Source organism: Pseudophryne corroboree, chromosome 8, assembly GCF_028390025.1.
Source record: "Pseudophryne corroboree isolate aPseCor3 chromosome 8, aPseCor3.hap2, whole genome shotgun sequence".
Taxonomy (NCBI): domain Eukaryota; kingdom Metazoa; phylum Chordata; class Amphibia; order Anura; family Myobatrachidae; genus Pseudophryne; species Pseudophryne corroboree.
The window spans coordinates 374,762,268-374,784,565 of NC_086451.1; the positions used below are offsets into that span (position 1 = coordinate 374,762,268).

The following is a 22,298-nucleotide window of genomic DNA, read 5'->3' on the forward strand; positions in this document are numbered from 1 at the left end:
TACCCGGGACTTAAGTCCCGGGAAAAACCCTGCTCGTTGCAGGGCTGGCAGCCCAGGACAGTGTTCCCGGGTTGGTGCCTTTCAGATATGACAAAATCCCGGGTTGATTGGCGTTCATGTGCAAAAACCCGGGATTTTGGAGGATGTCTGAAAGGGGTATAACTGAGGGGCACAATAATGGATATTATTAGTGATGGAGAACCTGCTAAAAGGGGATGGGGGATGTGCTACAATCAGCGGGTTGGAGGGGGGGGCACTTATATATAATGAAGGCAACCATACCTTATAATACTTATTATTACACACAATTACATTTTGTTGACTGCATTATATATGAGTGCCTCTCCCCCCGCCCCCACCCCTTACTGATTGTAACAGCCTAGCAGGTCCCCCATCTCTTATAATGGCCCTCATTCCGAGTTGTTCGCTCACTAACTGCTTTTAGCAGCCATGAAAACGCTAAGCCGCCGCCCCCTGGGAGTGTATCTTAGCTTAGCAGAAGTGCGAATGAAAGGATCGCAGCGTGGCTCCATAAAAAAGATTGTGCAGTTTCTGAGCAGCTCCAGACCTACTCCTACCTTGCGATCACTTCATACTATTTAGTTCCTGTTTTGACGTCATGAACACGCCCTGCGTTCGGCCAGCCACGCCTGCATTTCCCCAGGCACGCCTGTGTTTGTATGTGACACGCCTGTGTTTTGCCACACACTCCCAGAAAACCGTCAGTTACCTCCCAGAAACGCCCCATTTCCTGTCAGTCACTCTGCGACCAGCAGTGCGACTGAAAAGCATCGCTAGACCTTGTGTAAAACTACTTCGGCTGTTGTGGAAGTATGTCGCGCATGTGCATTGGGCCACATACGCCTGCGCAGAAGTGCCTTTTTTTGCCTAAACGCTGCGCTGCAAACGAAAACAGTTAGCGAACAACTCGGAATGACCACCAATACCCATTATTACACTCCTCAGTCAGTGTGAATGTATTGATTACATATCAGTGCCCCACTGGTTGAAGCAGGCATCTCCTATACACAGTAGTACTTAAAATAGAGTATAATAGCATATTGATATATCACCAATCAGTGTGTGCCTCCTCCCAGCCATGATTGTAGGCGGTTGTTAGACACTGTACTTAAAATAACACTTGTGGACTATCTGTTCTATCTATTTTATTATTTTATTTCATTTGTAAGCACTACATGGAATACTGACCATTATTAATATTGTATAATAAATATAACCATAACACATTTTCTGCCTGGAATGTTACAGCTGTTGCCAAGACAAAAGTGACCATTTGACTGCGGGATAACTAGAACACACAGTAAGTCTCAATAGTATTCAGAGAGTTGTAGGACGTATTGTATGTCTGGTGTGTTAGAACTAATCTGTATAATATATACACCTCCCTATACACACATATGGTATAATCGGAGTATAAATATTACCTCATTGTGCTTTCACAAGAGAACAGAGTGAGGACATTATTGAGGGGAGGAGAAAGGGGCGGACTAGTGTTTCTGCCAAGCACTTGGGTCCTTTGATGACTGAGAGGTCACAATAACACAAATGTCTCCCGCTCTCAACAGGTATACGGATCTCTGGTGGAGCACCTGATATCAAGTGCTGACATGGGGCTTCATGGTAAGGAGCTGCTTTCTCTCTATTAGTCCATCTGTCTTTCCTGCACTCATTTTATGTTATAATGGTATAATGTATCCCACCCCCTTGTATATTGTGATCTTTTATTCCACACCACAGGGGCACACTCCCACCCTGGCTGCTAATTCCAAGCCAGTCCAGGTGTGTGCTCCGGTCTCAGGCAGTAGAGGAATGTTATCTTATCTATATTACCCCTCACCTAATCTCCCCTCCCTCAGTCATTAAAGGCACACTAATATACTAAGCATGTATGGCTTGCATGAAAGTTCAAACAGTTGGTTTTGAGTATATTTGTAAAGTAAGGATTAGAGTTACGGAGAAATTACTGGAGCTTAGTTATTACTCAGTTGAGTAAAATGACTGTTTCACGTCAATAAATTAATGGAGTGCATGTTATTTCAGTTACAAAGGCATGGGTTATTAGGGCAGTAGGACAATTACTTTGCATGCGTAGCGCATCAAGTTTACATGAACAAAATTCTTAAGTGACAATAATTAAGAATCACTATAAATTATACTAGCCATGGGACTGTAATTCTTATTGATCAACGGTGAATGGCAACTATAACCTCTATGAATATACAGGCAAAAGGAGTATGATATCACAGCTGGAAGGGACACATCAAATTCTGATGCCTTTGATATGTAAATACAATATTATTGTGTCCAAAAAAGAAAAAGAAAGCATATATCTGCTGTCATAATCAAAAGCAATAATTTGCCTGAAGATAACTGTGACTGGATGTAGTGTTGCCTTTTAAAATCTTTGAAATTATAAAGTAATCTATCTTCCATTACAGACTCTCTCTCTCGCTCTCTCTCTCTTTCTCTCTCTCTCTCTGTATAAATATGGGCCCTCATTCCGAGTCGTTCGCTCGGTAATTTTCATCGCATCGCAGTGAAATTTCGCTTAGTACGCATGTGCAATATTCGCACTGCGACTGCGCCAAGTAATTTTACAATGAAGATAGTATTTTTACTCACGGCTTTTTCTTCGCTCCGGCGATCGTAGTGTGATTGACAGGAAATGGGTGTTACTAGGCGGAAACACGGCGTTTTATGGGCGTGTGGATAAAAACGCTACCGTTTCCGGAAAAAACGCAGGAGTGGCTGGAGAAACGGGGGAGTGTCTGGGCGAACGCTGGGTGTGTTTGTGACGTCAAACCAGGAACGACAAGCACTGAACTGATCGCAGATGCCGAGTAAGTCTGAAGCTACTCTGAAACTGCTAAGAAGTGTGTAATCGCATTATTGCGAATACATCGTTCGCAATTTTAAGAAGCTAAGATACACTCCCAGTAGGCGGCGGCTTAGCGTGAGCAACTCTGCTAAATTCGCCTTGCGAGCGATCAACTCGGAATGAGGGCCATAGTGTGATATAGTGTGACAAGATCACTGGAATAATGGGGAAAGGCAAGTATATTTGTCCCAGGTTTCTTACTTATGTGTTTTAAAACCCCAGGAATATTGTGTTGACGCTGCTGAGAGCTTTTGGTAAGAAGTGGATAAGGATCCTGGGGTTGGATGTGAGAAGAGAGGGCGGGTCTCATTCCTTTAAGGCCAAGTTCGGGTCTTTGGGCTTTTAGCTTCACAGAAGGTTAATTAGGGCTTTCAGCTATATGGGTGTGTTAAAAAGGCTGCCAGCCTGATCATTGCTCTCTCACACTGCCTTGGAAAAGAGGAGAGAAGTATCTGTGAGAGAGAAATCTGCTGTGGAAAAACAAGGTTGTCTGTGCCTGGTAAACTTCTACTTGTATTTTTTTAGTGAGCTAGGATTATCCTGTGTGTTAGTTAGTGCCAGCCGGCAAGGTATTTTATTTTGATGTCTCTTTCTGCTTTACTGCACAAAAAAACTGGTTGAGGACAGTTACACCAAACCAACAGCCTTGTGTGATCTCTCAGGTGCTGCTCACAGCCATCTACCCAGGAGATACTACCTGTTCCCTTGACCCTCTTATAATAAATAAATAAATAAATAAATAAATAATTGAAATTTATATATATGGCTGACCCCATGATGAAGGTGCAATAACCCAAACAGGCCGTAGGGATAGCCATATACCTGAATGCTGACTACATCCTTAATATCTGGATGAGTATATTGTTGCTATTTTTATAAAAGGACTAATGCATCTTTCTTATTAAAGACTGTTTTTCTATTTTTTTTAATTGATGGTGTGCTGATCTCCTGGTGTTTGTCCCAAGTGGACTTCCCGTGGTACGGTTTATAGTTAAATTTGACCTGGCACCCCCGGACTGTTATATATAAGTGGGTGCAATTTGCTGCTGGATTATATATATATATATATATATATATATATGTGTGTGTGTATTGATATATATATCAGTGACGTGCGGTGGAGTGGGGCAGGTGAGGCAGAGCCTTTCCTGGCATACTAACGTTTGTGCCAGACTATTGACTGTATAAAGTATATGAAAAATACAAAGAATATGTTTGAAATATCTTCTTTGCATTATTCTAGTACTTTTTATAGCCAAAACTCTGGAGTAAAAAGTCTATGGCAGGTGAGGCAGTGCCTCACCTGGCTAACGTTTCCGCACATCTCTGATCAAATCTCACCAAATTTCCCGGAGTTTATACTGCTGCACCTGTGTATAATGCCCAGATGTACGCTTTGGCTCAAAAATGACATGTAAATCTGACTCTGGTTCTAACCAGTGCCTCCTGAGCTATTTAGCTCACCGCACGTCCCTGATATAGATATATACATATATATATATATATATATATATATATATATATATATATATATATAATAGGAGTATGTCCGGCACTCCAACAAATTTAAATAACTGCACCAGGTGCCCTCATAACCATGAATGGATAAACATGAAGTGTAAACAGCGGCACTCACAGCTTGTAGAAACGGGTAAATAAACAGCCACAATCCGTATAGCAAATCAACGTTTCAATCAGAGATTGTCGTCCTGACGACAATCTCTGATTGAAACATTGATTTGCTATACGGATTGTGGCTGTTTATTTACCCGTTTCTACAAGCTGTGAGTGCCGCTGTTTACACTTCATATATATATGTGTGTGTGTGTGTGTGTATATATATATATATATATATATATATAGGTGTGTGTATATATATATATGTGTGTGTATATATATATATATATATGTGTGTGTGTGTATATATATATATATATATATATATATATGTGTGTATATATATATACTTTCTCCAAAGACCCAGCACTCCAGCATACAAAGCTTTAACATGGTATGGTGCCTGAGCACAAAAAACAATATAGGTTCCCAATCCTCACACACGCCACTTAGGACACTCGAATAATGAATCACAACTCAAGTTGATATGTCAACGTTTCATCAGGGACAGCAAAAGTCTAATATATAAACATACCTTATAAGGCTGTAAACCCATGTGCTCCAAGCCTCTCTGGACGCATCCCCGGGAGTCTGTCGTGGCATCTACCAATCGGTGCCGTCTACGATGTCATCGCGACCCCACCAGAAGCAGTGTCCTGGGACTTGGAGCTCATGGGTGTTACAGCTTTATAAGGGATGTTCTTTATATTAACCTTTTGCTGTACTGATGAAAGGGGTGAAATAGAGATCCCTGAAACGTTGATATATAAACTTGAGTTGTGGTGATTCAGTATTAGGGAGTCCTGAGTGCTGTGCGTGAGGATTGGGAACATATATATATATATATATATATATATATATAAGCAAGCGGCGGCTGCGGCACTCCAAGTGGCTTGGGTTACGGTCGTTAGGTCAACACAACTTAGGTCGACACTCATAAGGTCGACAATGCCATTAGGTCGACATGCATTAGGTCAACATGGCTGTTAGGTCGACATGTACTAGGTCAACCGGTCAAAAGGTCGACTTTTGGAGATTTTTTTCATACTTAACGATCCACGTGGACTACGATTGGAACGGTTATCTGTGCGCGAAGCAGTAGCAGAGCGAGGCATCTTGCCCAAAGTTCACGAGCCATGTGAGGGGACACAGTGCACTAATTTGGGCTCCCCGTCACTTTACGGAGAAAACGACACCAAAACCAGTCAAAACCTCATGTCGACCTTTTGACCTGTCGACCTAGTACACATCAACCTAATGACCATGTCGACCTATTGTCCCTGTCGACCTAATGCATGTCGACCTTCCATGGTCGACCTAATGACTGTTGACCTAAGTTGTGTCTATCCAAACGACCCATACCCAGTGGCTTAATCAAGACAAGAGAGGCGGCAGGGTGGTGGGCAACGTTTCAATTTTAATGTGGCAATATATATTATATACAGTATTGTCTAGTGATCCTTTATTTGACTTGGTGTTTGTAATTCTCTTTTAGTAACTACACGGCAGTGGTAGGCATCTGCTGCCTGGAAGTATTTTGTACAGAGAGGGAAAACTACTTTTAGATACACTTAAAACTTTTAGTGGAAAAATGATTACACCAGCCGGCGGTATCAGTTTAGATTTGTCATGAATACAAAATTGTGTGGTTTCTTTATGTTCAATACCATTGTGTTCTTTCCACCAACCCCTTAGTAATACCATTGTGTTCTCTCAAACGAATCCGCTAAGTACACCATAGTGTTCTGTCTCACCAATTCATTAGCAATACCTTTGTGTTCTCTCCACCAATCCGCTAAGTATACCATTGTGCTCTATCCACCAATCCGCTAAGTATACCTTTGTGTTCTGTCCACCAATCTGCTAAGTATACCATTGTGTTCTTTCTTATCAATTCATTAGCAATACCAATGTCTTCTCTCACACCAATCCACTAGGTATACCATTGTATTCTCTCACACCAATTCATTAGCAATACCATTATGTTCTCTCACACCAATTCATTAGCAATACCATTATGTTCTCTCACACCAATTCATTAGCAATACCATTATGTTCCCTCACACCAAATCATTAGCAATGCCATTGTGTTATCTCTCACTAAACCATTAGCAATACCATTATGTTCCCTCACACCAATCCACTAGGTATACCACTGTGTTCTCTCACACCAATCCATTAGCAATGCCATTTTGTTCTCTGTCACTAATCCATTAGCGATGCCATTATATTCCCTAACACCAATCCATTAGCAATGCCATTGTGTTCTCTCTCACTAATCCATTAGCAATACCATTATGTTCTCTCACACCAATCCATTAGCAATGCCATTGGGTTCTCCCATACAATCCATTAGTAATACCAATATACAACTACTTCTTCTATGGAGTAGAACCCAAAATATTTTGTGATAATATCGATATATAATATAACTTTTGGACTTAGTGGCTTTTTTTTGTTTCTGTTGTGTTTTCTACAATATCTACTACCTATAATGGTAAAACCAATTCTGATCCTGCCTCACATGCATCACAAGCTTCCTCTTTTAAGACCGAACCATACATATCTGTAGTATTGAATGGATAGGCATTCTATTCCTGACAAATACTGTATATATTACTGTTAAATAAATAATAGTAAAGTTACATTATGTTACCACCTAGACCTATCACCATTTGTCTTGATCTGTGATTTCCATTTACTCTTCCTTAAGGCTTCAAGACCAAGGATGACATCTATTGCTATTCTCTGGCCAAGGCTCTATATTATGTTGTCTCTCCTGTAACAGTCGGATTTTATGCACCATGGGGCAGGAGTAAGGATATCCTTCTCAACAAGGTTGAATGTGAGTATTAGAAGGGCAACATTTTGTGCGGCTGTCTCTGACTTATTGGCTGCTACTGGTACTAGTGAGTTTCTTCAGCTAGGTGAATATATGAGTATTTCACTTATCAATCGCAAGGTGGATACATGTGTTCCTGTAATGCGCCTTCATATATAGAGGATGCTGAGCAAAATACCTGTGACCCATCTTAATCTATAGAAAACTGAGCACAATACCTGTGATTCACCTCATCATTAATAGGTGCTCTCTAATGGTAATATCTTCAGCAGGGCCGTAACTAGGGTAGTGTCAGCGGTGCTTTGCACACAGCGCATATGCAATGCATATACTCTGTGGGCAGAGGACCGGCTGACAACTGTGCTACTATTGTCCTCCTCCTTGATTTCTTTCATCCTTCACCGCCACTAGTTGCAGCGCTGTGATGTATGTAACTGTGCACCTGGCTCCTTCTCTGCCAAGCGCACAGTTACATACACAGGGCTGTTTCTAGCCAATTTGGCTTCCAGTGTGAGATGTAAAAATGCGCCCGGCAAATGGGCGTGTCCTCATGCAAATGGGTGTGGCATAGTCTGAAAAGACTACCTCCCACCCCAGTTTTTGACCCTGCACCAACAGATCACGCCCACCATAGGAAAAAAAATTCTACCATATTAAGCCCCACACAGTAATGCCCCCTGCACCATATTATGCTACACACCGCAATGCCCTTGATACTTTAATTCCCCACGTTACGACAGGCGAGAATCCCCATTTTGCACATTACGGCAGGCAAGAGTCCCCATTTTACACATTACGGCAGGCAAGAGTCCCCATTTTACACATTACGGCAGGCAAGAGTCCCCATTTTACATATTACGGCAGGCATAATTCCCCATTTTACACATTACGGCAGGCATGCGTCCCCATTTTACACATTACGGCAGGTGTCCCCATTTTACACATTATGGCAGGCAAGTGACTGTGTCCCCATTTTACACATAGTGAGAGAGAGAGAATACTTACAGAGGCAATTCCCGCTCTTCAGCCTGCCTCACCAGTCGCTCCTCGCGCCGGCCGCCTCTCCCTCTTCATAGCTTGGCTCCCCCCCTCCTTAGAACTCTTCTCGGGGGGCGGAGTTTCATAGAATGATGCAGTTGTGTCGTGACGTCACAACGCAACCGCGTAATTCCGCAAAACTCAGCCCCCCCGAGCGTGGTACTCGGGAAGAGGGGGAAGCAGGGAGACACAGTCAGTGCCGCAGCAGGTGCACGGCTCGCCTGCCCCAAGAAATGGCCCTGTACATACATTACAAAGCGGGCAGCACTGCAGCTGCCCACAGGCAAACTCCACTGCAGTGCCCCGAAAGTTTGGTATGGATTTATTATCTTTTTTAATACAATTTATTACACACGTGAATCAAGGTTGTGGAGGGGGGGTGTGGAGAGTGGGAATTATCTTCATGCTTTAATATAATAGTAATACCATAATAGACAACAGTAGATGACAGGCTAGGCCAATGTGTTGTTTTTTTTTAGAACTTTATTTATTAAGGACGGAGCAAACAAAAACATAAGAACATTCTAGCAGTAAGAACATGTCAGTATGCATAAATGATACAAAGATACATAAATATACAATTGGGTATAAGACATATCAATTAGTATCATACATGACCAAGGCGATATAGGCATAGTCATTTTATCCCCATTGAATTAAAAACAGTTAGACTAAAAATTATCCTCTTTGATTCATGTGTCTAATAAATTAATAATAGAGGATGTATGGGCGAGTGTTTTATTTTAATAAAAGATTTTATTGCGGTGTCAGTTTTTGGTTTTACAATATTAATTGTTTTATAGTGCACAGGTTCAAGTGAACCAGCATACTCTGGCAGCCTTGAGTATGCTGAAACTTAAAGTCGTGCGTAATTTAGTATATTTTCCCATTGTCTGATTTCACTATTGGGGCTCAGTAGATTAGATCACGGTATACATTCTGATGAATGAAAGGGACAGAAGCTAATTTTACTTTCCTGTTATATAAGCATACCTATGTGCCGAAACATGGAGGAAGGAACAGGATGAAGTCCTGAGGAACGGACAGAATACAAGGAAAACCACTGGAAAAGACCTCATCAAGCTCATCTTCCTTATAATATTTTACCATCCTGTCATCACAGAGAAGCACAAGCAACGACAGAACATACGTTATGTCTTCATCCGGTTCAGTGCATGGGAATTCGCAGGCAGTGACCAACTCTGGGCTGGGCTGATTACAACGCTATGTGATGGCATTGAGAGATGCTTTGGATTGGCGCCCATTAGTGTTTATCGAACAGTGGCCAAAAAAACCAAAATTATAGATGCTCCACTTAAACAGGAATGGGTTAGTAAGACGTTTTTATGTATCCCACTTTGGATTGCTACCTTGCTGGTCATCACCATTGGGATCACTGTAGGTGCTTTGATTCTTATATTTGGCTTTCCATTTGGTGATCCCACAGGAGATATGGTTGCTGCCGCTGAAGGTGTCGGGGCAACCGTGGTTGGCATCTCTGCAGCAGGAATAATTAGAGTTGCTATTACAGTGATTAGAAATGCTATTGTTACCCAGAAGGTCACAGTGGAGCAAAAAATGAATCGTACAGACATGAGCTCCCAGTTGGGCTTCATGAGCGATGTGAAGAGGGAGGTTAAGGCAATCACTTGTTACCTCAAACTCATTGAGGTCTTCCAAAGGCAGAAAATTAAAGTCGTCCTAGAGATTACAAACTTAGACAAGTGCATGCCGGACAAAGTGGTAGGAGTTCTGAATGCCATGAATATTCTCCTCTCTGATCCCAATGCTCCATTTATTTCCATCTTGGCTGTAGACACCAGTATCATTGTGGAATGTGTTGAAAGCTCTCAGATGTTAAAAGGCATGGCTAACAATGGCTATCAGTTCCTAAACCGAATCATAACATTGCCATTCAGTATCCCCAAAATGGACTGTGAGACTAAATTGTTCTGCCTGAGAAATATAATTGAGGGGAAGGGTGAGCTAATGCGAGAAACGGAGGAAGATATGACAGTAGACTCTGATATACCAAGTGAAAAAGATCAGCTCCTGCTTCGACAACGAGTTGTCCCACACAATGATTTTGTTGTTAGTGACATTCCCTTGATGGTCACAAGCTCCTGTGAGCAGGGACAATCCAACAACTTTCTACCAGATAAAGGAAAAAAGACAAAAACCTTAATAGATGAAGCCTTCAGATACCTTTTTGATGAGAGGATGAAAGATTATGTCACTGACAATGTTGTCCACATCAGGAGGGTGGTGAATACCATCACCATAACCATCAGACTAATGATTAGGGATGTGCCAAGAACACAGATAAAGCCTCACAAGGTGGCAGAGTGGGTGCTTCTGGCTACCCAATGGCCTTGCCGCCTAAGTTGGATATTGCAGTGCATAGAAGATGAACAACAGAGGAATTGCCTTGATGAACAAGATGCGGCTAGTGAATATTCTATATACTCTAGAACTTTACTCTGGGATGTTTTTGAAAAGTCCCTGGAAGAGCTGGATGCCATTAAGTCAAGCCTTAAACATCTCCTGGAGCTGGACGGAGATCCTGAGATTTTTCATAAACTATTATGTGACAACTTCACTGTGAAAGATGCTAACTTTTTTCTGCCGTATACTGTTAATTTAGACTATTCCATTAAAAGAGAAATGGAACTTCTACGAGGCAGCAATAACATGTGGGAATCAAAGAAGAGCAACAGACTGACCATGCTGTCTTTGCTGAATATGAGCATAGAGGAAGTCTGCAAAGAGGTAGGTGTATACCGTTATTAGTATGTCTGGTAAAAATTCACAATGGTTTCTTATAGCTATTAAATAAATAAACAAGTTTCTACATTCCATAATTCTGTATTTTTTACAATAAATGCATAATGAGTTAACATAGTATTAGTGCATCTGCTTTCATATTAAAAGTTTGGGGTGCATTCAGTATCCTGACTGTTAGTATGCCGGCTGTCATGTGACCGATACCGGAATTCCAACACCACTCACGAGACCGGCACCAAAACATGGCAGCCGACATCCCATAGGTAAGCATCAGGGTTCACCTTAGGGTTAGGTTCAGATGGGAGGTTAGGGTTATGCACTAGGGGGGTGGTTAGCCCTAAGCCGCCCCACCTGAGAATTAGCCCTAGATACCACTCCCAGAGTATTAGCCCCAGGCCGCCACCCCCATAGGGTTAAGGTAGGAGATGGGGGAGGGTAAAAATACTTACCCCCTCCAATGTCAGGATCTTCAATGTCGGGGTGCCACTGTCAGTCAAGTGACTGCCGGCTTCCCGATCGCCAGGATGCCATACCAAACCCATAAGTTTATTGCATTTATGACTTTCCAGGTTTTCCAAAGTTTGCATGTAAACATCCTAGGACTGAACATATCAAAGCAAGTTGTGTACATATTGGGCCTGATTTGGAGTTACACGCATATTTAAATGCAGTATTTAATGCATTGCGCATGTGTCACAGGCTGTATGTGAACCTTTGCGAGCTTACACATGATTCAGAGTCCTACGTGTCTTATCTGTTTCTCTGTAAGAGTTATAGGAGTGTTTTTGAGAGCTAACAATGCAAATACATGCAAGATAACTTTTGTATTGGTATGTAGTCAGAGTTACTTGCTGTTTACAGTTACAGTGGGGCTTAAAAGTTTGTGAACCCCTAAAAATGTTCTATATTTCTGCTGAAATTTGGCCTAAAACTACCTCAGATTTTCACACAAGTTCTAAAAGTAGATAAAGAGATCCAAATCAAAGAAATGAGTCAAAAAAATTAGGTGTGCTCCTTTTTTTATTGAGGAAAATAGTCCAATATCACACATCTGTGAGTAGCAAACATATGTGAAATTAAAGTACAGTATTTTCAATCTATGGGATGACAATCAGTTGTGAGTGGACATCCTGTATTTTTAAAATAACTGGGATCTATCAAATTCTGGTGTTCATAGCACGTTTGTAGAAGTGTATCATGCCATGAACAAAGGAGATTTCTAAGGACATCGTGGAAAGTTATGTAATAATATACTTTATTTAGTCATTAACAAAATCAGCAATGAGATGTCAATGAAAATACAATATGGGCATTTCAGTGCAATAAGATGACAGTAAAACTATGCCACATTTCTAAGCATTAACTCAAAACCTGGTGAGCATTTAGCAACTGAACAGCAGTTGGAAAGAAGCTGTTTGACATACGATTTGTATTGGCACGGACACTCCTGAACCGTTTTAATGATGGCAATCTTTCGAAGATCAAACAATTTGGATGACTCTCATCAATGAGTATACACCTAGCTTTCCTTAGTACACTTCTAGTATAAAAATCCTTCATACTTGGCAGGGACACCCAAATGATCCTACTAGCAGTTTTGACCACCCGTTCAAAAGCTATTCGGTCCGCTACAGTGCAGTATCCAAACCACACTATCATTCCGTACGTTAAAACACTCTCTATAATACTACGATAAAACCTGACTAAGGTACTTGTGCTCAAACAAACCGCTCTAAGTCTCCTCAAAAAGAAAAGGCGTTGCTGCGCCTTCTTGATAAAAAAAAAAACTGTTCAAGGACCAAGTTAGGTCATTTGAAATGTACATGCCCAAAAATGTAAAAGAAGCCACCTCCTCAATTGGCTTTCCATCCAGGAACACAGGAAATAATGGTCTATTGCAACCCCATCTAAAATCAACAACTATTTCCTTTGTTTTGGATGTATTTAAAATCAGTTTGCTTTACTCCATTCCTGTAAACGTAAAATTTTGGATCTATAAGATAACGCATCATTTCCACTTATCAAACCGACAACCGCCGTGTCGTCTGCAAATGTCACCACTACAGAATCAGAGATTCAAAAACAATCATACGAAAATAATGAATATAATAACGGGCTTAAAGCACACCCTTGCGGAACCCCCGTGCCTATGCAGACCTCGCCAGACACAGATTTACCTAGCCTAACTACTTGAGGCCTATCTGTCAAAAAGTTTAAAATCCAATTGCATGTGAACCCATTTCCGCCTAAGTTAAAAAGCTTAGAGACCAAAGAAGCCGGTACAATGGTATTAAACGCAGAACTAAAATCCACAAACAAAATTCTCACACAGGTCCCTTACTTTTCTAGATGGCTCTGTGCCTGATGTAAAACAGTCAGAGCTGCGTCCTCCGTAGACCTATTCTGCTGATATGCAAATTGGAAAGGATCAAAATTCGCAGGAAAATGGAATTTGATATTTTTTAACGTCAATCGTTCAAAGCATTTCATAACTAATGATGTTAACGCAATGGGCCGATAGTCATCTAAACATTTAGGCAAACCCTTTTTGGGTATAGGAATAATTTCTGTAAACTTAAAACAGTTTGGTAATTTACAGACTTGTAGAGGGATATTAAATATTACCATAAAAATCCCAGCTAATTCATTGTTACATTTTCTAAGAACTTTACCTTGAATTCCATCTGGACCAGCAGATTTACCCATACTAACACCTCTGAGACACTTCAGCACATCTTGCTCATCCAAGGCTACCGAGGCCTCACCAGGTCTGGTCTCAACCGCTTCAGCAATAATTAAATTATTCCTATCGAATCTAGAATAAAAGACATTTAGGTCTTCCGCCATCGTACTGTTTACTGCACTAGACACCACTTTCCTAGGTTTATAATCAGTGATATCTTGCAGACTCCGCCACATACTCTTGGAGTCATTACCCTGCTTAAACCTGTCCTCCATTTTATTTGAGAATTCCATTTTAGCCTTTTTTATCCCTCTCCTCAAGTCAGCTCTAGCAATTGAATAAGCATCCTTATCCCTCAATTTAAAAGCTCTATCCCTAGACTGTAGCAGGGAACGGACTTCAGCGTTCAACCAAGGTTTCTCATTTGCAAAGACTTTAAAACACAGCTTGGTTGTTACACTTTCTACACAGCAGTTCATATAGCCTATCACCGAAATTGCTAATAAATCAATATCAATGGACCCACTCCTTGTGGACTCCTCAATTAACAGCTCCCAGTTAGTAAATGCTAAAGTGTCCTGAAGCCTTTCTACAGCATTTTCTGGCCATACAATGATGGATTTCTTCGCAGGCCTAACCCGCTTAACCAGGGGTATATACTTTGAGATTAGGAATAAAGAAACATGATCTGACTTCCCAATATGCGGGAGGACAGCAGTCTCGTAAGCAAGATCCATATTAGTGTACACTTGGTCGAGAATATTGTCACCTCGTGTGGGCACCTGAATATTTTTATAAAATTTAGGTAAGACCGACTGTAAATCAGTCTGATTAAAATCCCCAGCAATAATAAAAGCAGCATCCACGTATTTAGACTGTAAGCCAATTAACATATCATATAAAGTGTTGAGTGCACAACCTGCATTAACCTGCATTAGCCTGCGGCCAAATGTAATCAGCCATTACCATAATAACGGAATATTCTCGGGGCAAATAATAGGGCCTGCACTTAATCAATAAATATTCTAAGTCCTCAGAGCAATAGGATTCAACAAGAACAGCATTTGAACACCATAACGTATTCACATAAATACAAACCCCTCCACCTCTACATTTCCCCAATGCATTAGTTCTATCAGCTCTAAACAAACTTCTGTCCATGAGTCCCAAAAAAGGAATCAGGAACAGACTTCGACAACCAAGTCTCAATAAAAATTAAAAGAGAACCATTCCTCAGGCAACGTTTGCTAGCTATTTCTGCTTGAATGTCATCCAGTTTGTTTGTCAAAGAACGCACATTTGCCAGAAGTAAACTGGGCAAAGGAGGCTTCACAGGACAAAGCTGTAGTCTCACTTTTACTCCTGCCCTCTTACCATGCTTCTGCCATCTCTCCCTGCGTGGACACCGCTTCCAGCCTCCCACAAGATTAAGGCCCCATCCTGGATCATCTCGTCCAGGACCATATCCAGCTCTCCTGTAATGGTAGCGATAGGAGTAACGGCCATGGTAATCTCCTCTACCCTGGCCACTTGTGCCCTGCACCGGCGGCCTTGAACCCAGCTCTCTCAGGCTTGCTCCCTCCACGGAGGCCAACCCCCCCGGCACAGCAGCAGCACCCGGAACCACAGCGCCACCAGCAGCAGCGGCAAGGCCAAAGGAAGCAGCAGCCGGAAAGAGTTTGGACTCCACCAGTTGATTCAAGATCATTATTAATCTCCCCAAGAGGGGTCGACTAACAAAGATCACGCCAAGAGCAAGGCATCTAATAGTTTGAAAGGTCACAAAAGAAACCAAGGTAACCTCTAAGGAACTGAAGGCCTTTCTCGCATTAGCTAATGTTAATGTTCATGAGACCACCATCAGGAGATCACTGAACAACAATGGTGTGCAAAGCAGGATTGCAAGGAGAAAGCCGCTGCTCTCCAAAAAGAACAATGCTTCCCATCTGCAGTTTGCTACAGAATCCCTTTACGAGCCAGAAGGCTTTTGGAACAATGTTTATAGAGCTTTTTGTTTAAATAAGAAGCGTTATGTTTTGTTTTTTTTGTCTTTTTCTCTCATTTTCAGTTGTATTCCAGCATAAAAAACCTGATTCCATCTGTGAAACATGGTGATGGTGGTATCATGGTTTGGGCCTGTTTTGCTGCATTTGGACCAGGACGACTTGCCATCATTGATGGGACAATTATGAATTATACCAGAAAATTCTAAAGGAAAATGTCAGGACATCTGTCCATGAGCTGCATCTTAAGAATGGGTCACGCAGCAATGACCTAAAGCACACACGTCATTCAACCTAAGAATGGTTAAAGAATAATACATTTAAAGTTTTGGAATGGCCAAGTCAAAGTCTTGACCTTAATCCAATCAAAATTTTGTGGAAGGACCTGAAGTGAATAGTTCATGGGAGGAAACCCACCAACATTTGAACAGTTGAAGCTGTTTTGAATGGAGGAATGGGGTAAAATTCCTCCAAACCAATGTTCCGGACTAATCAAAAATTACCGGAACATTTACATGCAGTTATTGCTGCACAAGGGGGTCATACCAGATACTGAAAGCAATAGTTCACATACTTTTGCCACTCACAGATATGTGATATTGGCTCATTTTCCTCAATAAAAAAATGAGCACATCTAATTTTGTGTCTCATTTGTTTAATTTGTTTCTCTTTATCTACATTTAGGACTTGTGTGAAAATCTAAGGTAGTTTTAAGGCCAAATTTCAGCAGAAATATAGAAAATTCTGCAGGGTCACAAACTTTCAAACACCACTTTATACTTATTTAAAGATGATGCCACATTCAGATGGATCTCCTCCATGTTAGATGTAAGTACAATGCTAATGATGGCAGATGCTCTTGCATCATATTTGCTTACTCTCCCTGAACAGCCGTGATCCGATGCACATCCGGCCTCAATCCGATGCACAGCCACCCACTTGCCAAGTAAAGTAGATGGACACGGCAGGCGATGATGCGATTTGTGCTGAATTGCATCATCATAGGTTAGCCCCCTTTTTACAATGCCTGCAATCTCTGCATTACACAGAGTGAGGCGAGACCGCAGTGATGCAATCATGTGTCTACCCCCCCCGCAATGCCTCCTCAGCTGCACTGCATCACGCCCCAACACCCCCCCCCGCACTCCCCGAATATCAAGCCATGCCCACCTACATCACCTCACTCTGAACAGACCAAAAACCGGAACATTGGCAACTATGTCTGGCATACAGAAGTGTGCAGCGGCGAGATTACATAGATATGTACACCTGAGAATGTGGGTATTGTCCCATTTGTGTTCCATTTTCCTTTTATTTGTATTCCGTTCCTGTTGGATATTGTCACATTTGTGTTCCATTTTCCTTTTATTTGTATTCCGTTCCTGTTGGGTATTGTCCCATTTGTGTTCCATTTTCCTTTTATTTGTATTCTGTTCCTGTTGGGTTTTGTCACATTTGTGTTTCATTTTCCTTTTATTTGTATTCCGTTCCTGTTGGGTATTGTCCCATTTGTGTTCCATTTTCCTTTTATTTGTATTCCGTTCCTGTTGGGTATTGTCACATTTGTGTTCTATTTTCCTTTTATTTGTATTCCGTTCCTGTTGGGTATTGTCACATTTGTGTTCCATTTTCCTTTTATTTGTATTCCGTTCTTGTTGGGTATTGTCCCATTTGTGTTCCATTTTCCTTTTATTTGTATTCCGTTCCTGTTGGATATTGTCACATTTGTGTTCCATTTTCCTTTTATTTGTATTCCGTTCCTGTTGGGTATTGTCACATTTGTGTTCCATTTTCCTTTTATTTGTATTCCGTTCCTGTTGGGTATTGTCCCATTTGTGTTCCATTTTCCTTTTATTTGTATTCCGTTCCTGTTGGGTATTGTCACATTTGTGTTCTATTTTCCTTTTATTTGTATTCCGTTCCTGTTGGGTATTGTCCCATTTGTGTTCCATTTTCCTTTTATCTGTATTCCGTTCCTGTTGGGTATTGTTACATTTGTGTTCCATTTTCCTTTTATTTGTATTCCGTTCCTGTTGGGCTTCCAGAGTTGAGGTCACTCAGTAATTATACAAATTAACAGTTTGTGACTTTTACCAAGGAGGACACAATGGCAGTGTTGGCCTGGGGCATGAAGGGCCCAATGGGGGTATACAGTGGTAGGGGTCCATGTGTACAGGTGTTGCCAGTCTTCAGAGGGAGTGTGTCCAGTCACTACAGAGGCTTGACTAACCATTAGAGAGTGCATGGGCCCCATTTTAAATATATTTTGTAAATACTGCTATTGCAGCATGATAATATTAATATTATCATACTAATAACAGGAATGCACTGTAGAACATACACCATAGTCCTATGCAGTATAATGTAGCATACAGTACGTATAATTCAAGTGCACAGTCTGGGCAATGGGGCCCACTGTGGGTTTCCTCTGTACCCTAGTGAGGCAGCCCAAACCTGCACAGTGGGGTATATAGGTTGTCATTTTTGTGAACCATCCTGTTCTCGACAATAGGGCTTGTAGATTTAAATTGGCAATAATTTGAAAGGCAAAACCAACCTAGTTTTGCTTTTAAAATGATTGCCCCTTTAACTCTACAAGCTTAATTGCAGAGAGTGTGCTGGTTTACAGAAATCTCTCTCTATTCCATATACCACAATATGTCCAAGGGTCAAAATGTTTTGGACACACACTCTCTTCTCCCATGTGTATTGTGGTATGTGCAAGGTCTTCTTAACTCTGCCATTTACATAATATTACTTATGTACAAAACTTACCAGTGTAATACACCTTCACGTCTCACATGTGTTTCCTTCTCTTCTAGATGGACAAGCTAGGTTTTCGGGAAGACAATCTTACATTGTATCGACAGACGATAAAAGAGCACAATTTGAATGGTAGAGCCCTTGTCTACAGTGATAATAATGAGATAAGAGAAACCTTGGGTATGGGCCTGGGAGATTGGACATTATTCAGTGTATACTTCCTAGGAGTTCTGCCACCGCCTCCTGCTGCCCCCGCACCCACCCAAGTTTTTAACAAGCAGGAGGCTCCAAAACTTGGTGCTGAAAACCTCTTAAAAGGAAGCATAATGTCTCTATACCTCTCAAATGAAAATCTCTGACAAGTGAAGGAAATGGTCAATAGAAAACTGTAAATTTGATCACCCTTACTGTGCGATCATCTTTAATCTGTGGTGGTTATCATGAGATATACATTTGCATAATTTAAGAACAAGTAAAAAATAGAGTAAAGAAACTTTATTTGGGACAATTACATTTACATACCTGTTTAATTTAAATATACATCTGTGGTGAAATTATATTAACCAAACCATAGTTTCAGCACTACTGAAGTATGACAGACACTGGCTGCTTTGTATATTGGCAGTTATTTATTTTCCTAAAGCAGTGTCATTTAAGTGATATACTGCATACCTACTTATTGTGCACATTGAGGATAAATACTGCTGTTATATATATTGGCAGTACAAACCTGTCTAAAAGCATAATATAGATTCCTTTTCACTCCACTGTGGCAAGCGCCTCTGCTTTGTAACTTGACAGCTATATACCAGTCTACAGTATAAGTGTTTTTGAGTTTACACCAGCAGCAGTGGCGCACGCAGGGGGAGTTTCTGAATACCTCAAAACCCACCCTGACATGATTATTTTTCCACATCTCCTGAGCAGTCATTTAGGTGTGCATTGAGAATCAGTACTGCTGTGGTACATATTGGCAATATTTATCTGCCTAAATGCAGTACAGGTTGAGTATCCCTTATCCAAATATTCCGAAATACGGAATTTTGTGAGTGAGATAGTGAAACCTTTATTTTCTGATGTATCACTATACACAAACTTTGTTTAAAACACAAAGTTATTAAAAATATTGCATTTAAATGACCTTTAGACTGTGTGTATGAGGTGTATATGAAACATAAATGAATTGTGTGAATGTACACACACATTGGTGGTCATTCCGAGTTGCTCTAGGTGCTCTTAGCAGCATTGCAAACGCTAGGCCGCCGCCCTTTGGGAGTGTATCTTAGTTTAGCAGAATAGCGAACGAAAGATTAGCAGAACTGCTACTAAATAATTCTTTGCAGTTTCTGAGTAGCTCCAGACCTACTCACAGATTGCGATCAGCTCAGTCCGTTTAGTTCCTGGTTTGACGTCACAAACACGCCCTGCGTTCGGCCAGCCACTCCCCCGTTTCTCCAGACACTCCCATATTTTTCCCTGACACTCCTGCGTTTTTTTGCAAACGCCGGGAAAACGCTGAGTTACCACCCAGAAACGCCCCATTCCTGTCAATCATTTACCGAACAGGAGTGCGACTGAAAAGCGCCGCAGAATCCACAGCAAATCTGCTAAGTTTTTAGTTAAATAACTAAGCCCATGCGCCCTGCGTGCCTTGCGCATGCGCAGATTGCAACAAATCGCTGCATAGCGAAAATCGTCAACGAGCGAACAATTTGGAATGACCCCCATTGTTTAATTCACAAAGTTGTTCAAAATATTGGCTAAAATTACCTTCAGGCTGTGTGTATAAGGTGTATATGAAACATAAATGCATTCTGTGCTTAGACTTAGGTCCCATCACCATGATATCTCATTATGGTAGGCAATTATTCCAAAATACGGAAAAATCCGATATCCAAAATACTTCTAGTCCCAAGCATTTTGGATAAGGGATACTCAACCTGTATATGTATCCCCGTAATCCAATAGTGACAGCTGCTACTATGTAGTCTGCCAGTTATATATCTGCCTAAAAGCACTACATATATTCTCATTAATCCCACCAGGGTTGAGTGCTGCAGACTTGAAATTTGGCAGCTATACAGTATATTTGCCTAAAAGGAGTGTATCTGTTTTACTACATTCACATTTGTTGTTCTTATCATATTATATTTATTCTGCAGGTTTTATGGTCACACCTAGAATTCAATGGGCATCAAAAATTAGATTTTCTACTCACATACACACAGGCTTTTCAGTATATGGCAATACATTTTTCAAAATAAATTTACAAATATAGATTTTGGATGTATTTATGCCATCTTTATTGTCCAAAAAAATGCAAACCAAAAGAGTTCTAGATGATATATTTTATTATTGGTTCACAGTACAGCATTTGTGTAATGTACATATAATTCACATTAATCAAGGAAAGAATATTAACATCCACAACCACTACATAACTAATTGTTTAGAAATTGTTACATGCTTTACTGGTGTTAACGCATTACAGATTGGGTCAGATGTAATGGAGTCCCAGGTGGCCGGAGGTGCGGGTTCCCCGCAGCACTCGGATGTTTTTTTCAAGCGGCAATCGTGTACAAGGCATGGTTTTACCCCTTTAAAAAATTGTCTGAGTTCGGCAGGGGGTGGTCTTCAGTTTGACGGCTGTTGGGATCCCAGCGCACAGTATACCAGCGAAGGAATACCGACACACGGCATACTGACACCTTTTCTCCCTCTTGGGGGTCCACGACCCCCCTGGAGGGCCCCGCAAGGGACTCATTTGCGCTCGCCCAGCTGTCGGTATGCCGGTGGTCAGGATTACGGCGCCGGTATGCTGGTCGCCGGAAGCCCGGCCGCCGGCATACCATACTACACCTTTCGGCAGGGAACCCGTACCTCCAGCCAACTCGGACTTCATTACATCTGGCCCATTGTACCAATGAGTTTATATTAGTATGAAACTTTCTGCTATTGAATACAAATGATACTTATAGTGTCTACTGAGCCACGTGATTTTTTTTTTACATTTTGAACATTATTTTTCATTTTTTGTTATTGTGCACTATTTGGGTCTGGTATTTGTGTTTTTTATATTTCCCTTTTGTATGTTTGTAATTATTTTCAGTGATCAGAGTTTATAATTTAAGGTATATGGAATAAAATCTGTTTTACAATTTTTAAATAAATCTATGTATATTCATGCTGCCAGAGAGTGCCTCATTGGGAATTTTCTTGTGGTTTGAAAATTTCTTTCATAATAGTTACCCAAGTGAACAAAGCAACAGAAGACTCCTCTCCTGCTTTTCTTCCAACATTACAGACGTCCAGAGTCGGACTGGCCCACAAGTGTACGGGGGAAACCCCTGACAGGCCCCATACACATTATACATATGGGACATTATACTGCACAGGACTATGGTGTATTTTCTAAAGTGCATTGCTGTTATTAATCTGGTCATTGTCATGCATGCACTAGCAGTATTTATAATATATATATTTATAGACCATGCAGATTTTACACTAGGTGTCTGGAGGGATTACAAAGATTTAATGGGACAATCAGGGAGGGCAGAAAGGAGGGATCTATAAAGTATAACGGGTGTGGAGAGGGGGGGGAGTGAAGGATGGTCAGTATATGTAAATCAAGAAATACACAATCAACCAAGGACACGGGAATAACTAAAC

The 22,298-nt window shown here is 41.1% G+C and overlaps 1 protein-coding gene across 1 annotated transcript; it reads left to right on the forward strand.

Annotated features, from left to right (window-relative positions):
- Positions 1 to 1,545: 1,545 nt before the first annotated feature.
- Positions 1,546 to 21,789, forward strand: LOC134949166 (NTPase KAP family P-loop domain-containing protein 1-like). The gene is made up of 4 exons (XM_063937586.1): positions 1,546 to 1,641; positions 7,230 to 7,361; positions 9,385 to 11,165; positions 18,689 to 21,789. Exons 1-4 carry the CDS (start codon positions 1,629 to 1,631, stop codon positions 18,986 to 18,988), a joined length of 2,226 nt encoding a protein of 741 aa, XP_063793656.1. The 5' UTR covers positions 1,546 to 1,628; the 3' UTR covers positions 18,989 to 21,789.
- Positions 21,790 to 22,298: the final 509 nt, after the last annotated feature.